This window comes from Limulus polyphemus, unplaced genomic scaffold (assembly GCF_000517525.1).
Source record: "Limulus polyphemus unplaced genomic scaffold, Limulus_polyphemus-2.1.2 Scaffold3368, whole genome shotgun sequence".
Classification (NCBI taxonomy): Eukaryota; Metazoa; Arthropoda; class Merostomata; order Xiphosura; family Limulidae; genus Limulus; species Limulus polyphemus.
Window position 1 is genome coordinate 62,538 of NW_013668978.1, and position 9,351 is coordinate 71,888.

Here is a 9,351-nt window from a genome sequence, read left to right on the forward strand (position 1 = left end):
AATGTCTTTGTTGTGGATGTTCTGCAAATTGTATATGTATCTTGAACATCTTTGTTTTGGGTATATCTTCAGTTTGGATGATTTTCAAATTGTTTATGTATCTTGGCATATTCTCTTTCATACAGGTATTTTCAGTAAATTGTTTGTCAGTGTGTTTTGCATGCTTTTATGTTTGCAGAAATATTACGAATGTTGTCTTCATTGAGCAAATTCCTTGTGTACTTTCTTGTTATCAGAGTAGAACCCAGGTGCTTTGTTTTACACCTTACCCCAAGACACAGGTCTCAATACCAAACCCTAAAGCTTAGTTTTATTCCTGCGTATCAGTAAATTTAGTACATGGTCATTATAGATGTATCTTGGAAAACCTATATATTTAAATGTTCTTGGTCAGTACTTCTGTATGGATATAAAAAATGTATAACATTGAATTTATATTTTATCCTTTTATTAGCCCTGTTGTTTGAAACGTATTTGAAAAGTTTATTTCTGGAGTTTCAGAATCAAGAATAATAAACAAACTCCTAAATGATTTTAGTATTTACTATTGTAAATTTTCTGATTTGTTTTTAATCATTTGTATATTTGTAAATTTGTTTTTATTTTTTGCCACAGCCTCAGACAGAGATGCTGCAATAGGGTTTTTGCCCAGAATCAGGGCATCAGTTATAAACTATCATGACTTTTTTTACCGATTTGGGGAGAAAGAAAGAGAAGCTGTTGCTTGTTTTGACTTTTTGAATGACTTCTCCACCTCTCCGAGCGACGTGGGATCATGTGAAGTTTTGAATGAAGACAAGAGATTACTAACTCCGGTTGTTGACAATAATAACACAATCACGGTGCAAGAAGTAGAAAAAACATCCAACATTTTACATGCTTTTGATCTGTCAATGTCCAGTTATGCTCCTCTCGATCATTTGAATTTGGAAAGCACTTTGATGTATGGAAACAGGAGGCTGACCGAGAACTGCCTGTCATCTTTGACTTTACTGTCTCAAGATGGAGAGTCTGTGGACCACATTTCCTTCAGTGACTCATGTGCTGAGAGTTACTCTTCTTCAACTCACAGTCTCAATCAGATAAGCTAAACTGGTCATACATGTCCTCATTAATGGTTGAAAGATTTGGACTGAAATGGTCATAATTTCCTCTTCATTGATTGATGATTTGAACTGTTGATCTCCTCAGCTATGATGAATATATGTATAGTGTATAAAAATATTAAATCCTGGTGAATAACTTGTACATTTCTTTTCAGTAGGATTTTCTTTGTGAATTTCTTCCTACAAGAGTAAAGGGAATTGTATGAAGTACAAAATATATTGAGTGTTTATTACACTTCTGACGTGCTTTCAACTAATAATGACACTTGTAAATATGATGTGAACTAAAACTGATGCTGTAAAGATACTTGCAGGTTATTTATAGCTATTTAATTAACTATTATAACTAGTAAGTTAGTGGTATATATGCATATGTTGACATATCTGTATAGAACACATTGAAGTTTATCTGTAAGAAATATGTTTTGTTGTTTATGAAATTCTACATGCTACTTAAATATTTTTTTTCAAATTTGCTACAGTTGTAATAATAGTTTGGCTGCATTAATTTAAGAGTTTTCATACTATTTCAACAGAAACATGCTTTTGTTATTCTGTTTCTTAATGAATCTTTAAAAAAATTAGTGACAATTGAAAAGGTACTTATGCTTACTTGCTGGTTTCATGTCTCACATTTTGATATCAAAGCTTATGACAAGTAAGTAAATTTGAACTGTACATGTAATATGTAAAAGTTAGTTCAGAATTATGTGTATATGGTCTATTAATATGAATAAATTTAGTTATTTGTATAAGTGGCTGTTTATATTAGCAATACTTAAGCATTCTGACTGTTTAAAGACAGTAACACCTGTTTTACAAATCACATAATTCTGTTATAGAATCTGTCAGGCCACTGATGGCTCAGTGGCAAGCTTGAGGGCTTATAATGCTGAGAATCTGGGTTTGATACTTGAAGTTATACATGTATATATAACATTTGTTAATATTTCTCCATTTACAATTTGAATTTTACTAAGAGTTGTATCTAAAATACACTCTTAACAAGTAATGTATGTTAACATTTCGATGAAACTCTTTTCATTTGAAAATTTGAGAATGTAGCTTGAATATTCTTCATTAGAAAGAAAAAAAAATTCCATTGTTAAAAAATTCAACAAACAATCAATTATTGCAAAGTGTCGTCAGCGATTGTCACAGCATCACAGACATCTTCAGATATGGAACCTGGTCTTGTGAGCTTTGTACCCTTTGAATCTGAACAACCACATTACTTGTGCTATATGTACATAGCACCCCACTATTCTTGTGCTTGCTTGACATGGGCAATACTGTGCTAGTATAGATGGGTCATACTGAAACCAGAGAGAGTACATTGTACTTGAAAACTGACAAGACTGAATCTTTGCATTGCTAGCCCATACATCATACAATCCATCCTCAAGAAGGTGTTCTATGTATGATAATGCCTGCTTCAGCTGTTTGCTTGTCTACATCCAGTTACTGCAGATATTCGTCAGACAACTGTGGAAAATTGAAAGCTGCATCACCTGCTTCAATGATCTTACACATCAAACCTCCAGACTGTACAATCTATTGGGATGTGTTACACTGTGTAACCAGTTTAAGCATGCATTGTGTGACAATAGAAACAGTTGATTTGTTTTGTATGAGACCAGAATGATAGTAATTGAAAAATCGTTGACAGTTCTCATATAATCCCTTATGAAAGGAATGTAAAGGTTGGAAAATACCATAACCAGAAATGTTCATTGTCTTATGTGACCATCTATTGCTCCTACTATCCAACACACTTTTGTGACAAGCCTTGAAAGACTGGATTCCTCTGGTTGCATCCCTTTAAATCATTTCTAGACTTTCACACCCAGTTCGTGAAGGAGATTCAATCCATACCTAAACCATTTATCCACAAAATTTACATCATGTGATGGAATCCAGGTGTGAATTTTTACATCATTTTGAATATATGATGAATAATTCCACAATCATTATTACACTCATCAGCAAGATGTGGACCAGAAATCAACACAATCCACCCATCATGGATACAATCTTCATTCTGTAACTTCATCCCCGGAATGCATACTTGACACTTTTCTATGTATACTACAATGGCAAAATTACTTCTTTTCTGTTTAAAAGTCCTGTGCAGAAGAACAGATATGGTTAGCTATGGATTACTGATAGCTGATATGTCAAAATCCAAGATACAGAGGAACATGATCGCCAACCAAAGCAGAACGAGTCTAATTTATTGTTCTCTTTATACAAAAAGTATTTTCCAAACCCAAAAGTGTTGGCATAAATTCCAAAGTGAATGGATGGGATAGTGAGTAAGAAGCTGTTCATCTTGATGATTATTTAAAAGTACCAGCTTTTACAGCATTAAGCTGAGAGCTGTATAAACCAGCAAGCATTGGTAGTTTCCTTATCCAAAAAGTCTGGATTAACACACCACGAGGAAATGTTCAAAGCAAAGTTCAGATACAGAGTGCTCAAGAAAAGTGAGACCTTGGACAAACTTGTAGAAGATGTGGAAATACTTGCCCATTTATTTTACCCAGATGCTCCATGTGAACTTATTGATTTGCTGGCATGTGACCAATTTATAGACGCTATAGTGGAAGAGGATATGCGAATTAGGCTAAAACAAAGTAGGGGGAACATCGTTAAGGAAGCTCATCAGGTACAGGTAACTAAAAGCACAGTCCAGAAATTATCTTTTTAACTAGTGTGGAAGCATCAACTACCCCTGATGTAAGTATAAAAGAAATTAAAAGATAAGTTAAACAACTTTTTACTCAGAGCGGAGTACGTAAACTACAAGACAAGTGTTTCAATTGTAACTTAAAAAAAAACATATTACCAGGAACTGAAGAAAAAAGCCTGAAGCAAATAAAAACACATCCAAAAGGGTGTTAGAAAGAGTGAATTGTTTTAAACATAGACATTACAACAGGGACTGTCAAGAATCAACAAGAAGACAATACACTAATGATGAACCCAAATCGAAGAAACAAGAAAGAGGTAACTCAATAAGTGATTGACAACATGACATTAACAGGCACATTATTTGACTAATTTATCAACTGACTGACTAACTCACTCATTCTAGCGTTTTTATACATTATTTATTTTCAATCAATTCTAGAAAAATAGAGACGTTAAGTGCACTTCTTGTCAAATCTTAACGTTACCTCACGCAATTTCTAGACGTCACGCATCATCGCTACGTCATTTCAAAACTTCTTCTATCAATCAATACAAAATGTTTAAATTAAAATATTGAAATTATTGCATACAACACTACATTTTCTTGTATGCTTGCTGTTTATCAACAAAATAAAATCGTCTTTATAAATTATACAAGCAATTTACTGCTTGTACCTGTGCACTGCTTAGCTCTCTCTGTATTAGTCAGTCACACAAACACCACTCTTCTTACAAAAATCTCTAGCGTAACTGAACCCACCTGCCTACCTTACATAAATCATCATCTTTTTTTTCTTTATATTTACCTCCACAGTCAACTATTATTCTCATCTTGTATTTAACTCGTTTATTTAGCTTTTTATAGCAGTTCCTTCTGGTTTTCTTTTGACAAGTAAATGAATCAAATCTTAAAAAAAAAAAAGGGTCGCGGGTTCGAATCCCCGTCCTACCAAACATGCTCGCCCTTTCAGCCGTGGGGGCGTTATAATGTGACGGTCAATCCCACTATTCGTTGGTAAAAGAGTTGGCGGTGGGTGGTGATGACTAGCTGCCTTCCCTCTAGTCTTACACTGCTAAATTAGGGACGGCTAGCGCAGATAGCCCTCGTGTAGCTTTGCGCGAAATTCAAAAACAAACAAACAAACATTATCTGCCTCTGTCAACGAGGTTTTTCGTTCAAAACGGTTGAATTATAGCACATACAAAACAATTATGATTCAATAGTTGCTTAGGTCAAATATTTCATATATAAATAGAGTTTTAACTAAAACCTTTGAGAATTATAAAGCTAGAGAAGTATGATTAGTTCTGCGTGGTTTTAACTGAAAGGTCGCATTCTCAGCGGCATTTAACACCTAGTGTAGTTGAAATACTATTATTTATTCTACTTTATCAGAAACTTATATTAAGTTAGTTAAGAATGAAGTGTTTGAAATTTTTTTCAGTTTTATTATGATATTGTGTAACGTTAATTAGCGTTTTATTTTTGCTTATTTGGAAAAATTGCACTTTTAGCACATATTGATCGAAAATTATATATATATATTTCACTTGATAGAAACTAGTGTGTTTAACAAATACTAGCCCCCTGGTGGCACAGCGGAATGTCTGCGGACTTACAACGCTAATAACCGACAGCACAGATAGTCCATTGTGTAGCTATGTGCTTAATTAAAAAACAAACAAACAAATACTATTTATTTAAAATTAAAGAATCTTAATTCATGCTATCAAAAATGAAAGTTGTGAATGCCATAAGGCTTAACAGAGTAGTGTTGCGTAACATACGTGCCCTGAGAACCATTTGTTTGTTAAGAATTCAATATTCTTGTGGTAAGTGACTGGTTCTCACAAATTCTTTATTCCACCAAGTTGTTGCTTACTTTTTTTCCGACTCCTGCAGCTTCCATTCGAAACAGCTTTTGCCATCTAAAAATAACCTGGTTTACCATACGAACTTCGAAACTTTATTTCAAAGTGTAACGAAACAGGATTGATAGAACTACACAGGTTGGGAATGCAAATCGACCGAACCAATCATCAAATAGAAAGAGTGATTCTTTCCTTAGATCTCAGAATTTCAATTTAATCACAAAGAATACTGGGCAAACAAAAATAGGAAATAAAATTATTCCATAAATCATAATCTTAGTCTCTCATCACTTTTTAGGGCAAAATGTTATCTTGTTCTGCATGAATATAACTAATGGGTAATTGCTTCTGATTTAAAAAAAAAGAAATATATACCAGTTGTGGGAGCTTATTTTGTGAAGAACAGCATTTTCATGGTTTCAGACAAACGAAGCGTATACCCACGAGGCAAAATAAAAACTTTAAAATTCTAATGCAGACAAATGCGATTGAAAAATCTAAATTTTAAGCTTTAAAAAACAAGCTGTGCAGCATTTGACATTTTCACTGAAGTATTCATCTTCTAAAAAACTAAGTAAATCCAATTCTATGGAAAATATTTATAAAATAAGATAAAGTTTAGTGTTAATGTTATATATTGATGTCACAAAATTAAAAAATAAATGAATGGAACATTTTTAACGGTTTCAAATTAACAACCCTACATTTTATAATGAACAATCACTGTTTGTTTCCTTATGGCCCAGCTTTGAATTATTAGTTCATTTTTAAAATGATTTTTTTTGTAATCTAATAAGAGATTAAAAATAATTTTAAAGAAAAATGTGAAGGCATACAAAATATTTGCGTAATAAATGATATTACAATTTTATAAGCAAAACCTTTTGTGGTGCAGTACGATTATTGTGGAGAAGCATGATCCGTTATAGTTAGTTTGTTTCATTATCATGCATGGTCGTCCCTAATGTTGAATTCACAAACCAGAAAGATAGCAGCTAGTCAGTAGCATCCACCACCTGATGAAAAGCGGGCTACTACTCGAAAATCATGACTTTCTGCCGACGTGAGAGTGACTTTCAGTCATGTAGATAACGTAGGCACTTAGAGAGAGTATTGTATATATTATTATGCTTTCTTTGCTTTCGACATATTTTATTGATTTTTCAGCTGTCAGAGATCTGAGCTTTTACAGGTAGAACTTATTTTGCGCTTCAACACTTAAACTTTACTCAAAACTGAACTGTTGTGAAAACCTATTAAACAGCTATTTCTCTCATTTCAGTTTAACAGAACACATAGTTAAGTTCGTTTAAATTTTTTACTTAAGTTTTGTGTTTTGAGTAACGATTGCTGCTATGTACAAGCTTGTGTCCATCCCTATGGTTAGCCTCCTAGTGGCACAGCGGAATGTCTGCGGACTTACAACGCTAGAAACCGAGTTTCGATACCAGTGGTGGGCAGAGCACAGATAGCCCATTGTGTAGCTTTGTGCTTAATTAAAAACAAACAAACCCTATGGTTAATTGTTTGGAAGGACTTTGATTTCTCTCAAATTATTATCATTTTTATATTCAGCTATGCAATTTAGAATATAAAATATTGTCTCGCACAAAAATGTAGAATGTATTAAATCTACTAATATTTGGTTGTCTTTCTAACTAAATTATAAATGGGTTAAATAATTCTTATAGCTCATCAAGCAACGCTCCAACTCTGGCAAACAAAGAAACTGACGGAGAATTTTTCAAAATTCGTTATCGCAATGGCTAGCCTCGTCCATTAAATATATTTGAAGCTTCTCTATCTATTGGTTAGAAATAATCCAATAGCAAATGTCAGAGTGAATTACTGACATTTTTGATATTCTAGGAGAGTCATGGCACGTGTGTTTCACTTTGTTGCGTATATTTTATTAAAAAGGCTACATGATAATACGTATGATATGCTTGAAGATATGTATGATATAAGTGGAAAACTGCGACGATTCTATAGGAATAGAAAAAAAAATCCTAAATTAGCAATTCAGTATAAATACCTATGATACCATCCAGTGAAGTGGAGAATGTATTTAAAAATTTCTTTTTAAAATTTAATTAAATCTTATGCAATATTAAACATCGAACTATAAAATACATTTTAATGCCAAATTTATTAACCTATGTTGACACTAAAATTGTTTCATCAATACTTAACTTAATTTTATAAAAGATCATGACATGTACACTTTGACCATATCATATACATAAGTTCATTTTCGGGTGTCTGTTTTCCCTGGACGAGTGTGTATCTGTTGTCTTCTGGTCTTCAGTTATTCAGTCAAGGCCCTAAGAGGACCTTGTTATTTAGAGAAAAAGGTAGACACCGAGAAGAGAAGATTGTTAGAAAGAGTGACTAGATCCTGGAGAAGTCCTTTCCTGAATGTCGGACTTCTTCCAATTATTTGAAGATCCGCGACAGCAGCCAGAAACCTGGAATAGAAAACTGTTCTTACCTGTTGTTTCAAAATGACTTGCAAAGCTATCCTCTTGAGGTTAAAATTTAGTGCACCAGGAGCTCAAACGACTTATGATCATTATGGTGGTGCATGTTCTGGTGAGTCTAAAAATAAATGGAGGAGTATCTATAGGATTTTAAGGCATTTGTTGGAACAGATGTAGACTGTTACGAGCATTTAGCTATTTAAGATAGACAAGTGTAGTTAATTTTGTTGTTGTTTGTTTACAATCTGCCGTAATTGTAGAAATAAAAAAATATAATTTAGATTTATTTTGTATTTTTTATGGTGGTTGCAAGGTCGATCAAACCTACCGAGTCTGTATAGAGAAAATAATAGATAAAATATAAAGTGTTACTTATGTTACATATTACAATTTATTTGCGAAGAGCCTCCAATTTATTACATAACGTATTATAATTTCGAATAGCCTGAAACTGAGTTAAATGATAATTTATATTTAGAAATTGAATAAATGTCGATATGTATCCAATTTATGATAATTGCCAACAAAATTGATACACACATTTTTTTATATAAATATATTCTATTATACAAGCAACAAAAGAATTTACAGTAACAGTTACTACAAATAATGATCTATGTATAAAAGATTTACAAACTTAGAAATAGCATTTAGTCTTCTATCTAGTCTGGAACTTCCTTGATATCTTATCGAGGGTACACGATATGCGAATTATTTTTGAGTGATGTAGATATAATTCAATCAACAGGGAGGTAGCTAGCTCTGTGTTTTTCGTTCTTCTCTGGTTCGTACGCCGAAATATTCATAGTTCAAGTTATATAATGTTTTCGTAAAAATACTAATGTCCGATGTGAATCTGCTGAAGTTAAATGGTTTGTGATATTCGAAATCTATTTACGTTCCTGGTCAAATATCTGAAGTTCCCGAATAACATGCGCCATAACAATCACAGTTATAGCTTTCCAACTTTATAGCACACCAATAATATATACTGTCTTTTGGCGCGTCACATTGGTTATATTTATAGGTTTTAGGAGAGTTTCTCGAAATGTCAGCTTACACAACAATAGAATACATACACCAGTGTTTACGTACACACATATATTGTTGATTCTTACACTCGATAATTTTCTACAATTTTAGTGAATAAGCGGGAATTTCGCAATACAGATGTAACAGCATAAAATTTTATATTGAAA

General features: G+C 32.9%; 1 protein-coding gene across 1 annotated transcript in view; it reads left to right on the plus strand.

Moving 5' to 3' along the window:
* LOC106469232 overlaps nt 1-1,840 on the plus strand; it is a gene marked incomplete at its 5' end in the record, with an annotated part of 55,667 nt that extends 53,827 nt beyond the window's left edge. Inside the window, one exon of the mRNA XM_022397683.1 lies at nt 616-1,840. Within this exon, the coding sequence (XP_022253391.1) occupies nt 616-1,091 (476 nt within the window). The remainder of the gene's footprint in view (nt 1-615) is intronic.
* Nucleotides 1,841-9,351: the final 7,511 nt, after the last annotated feature.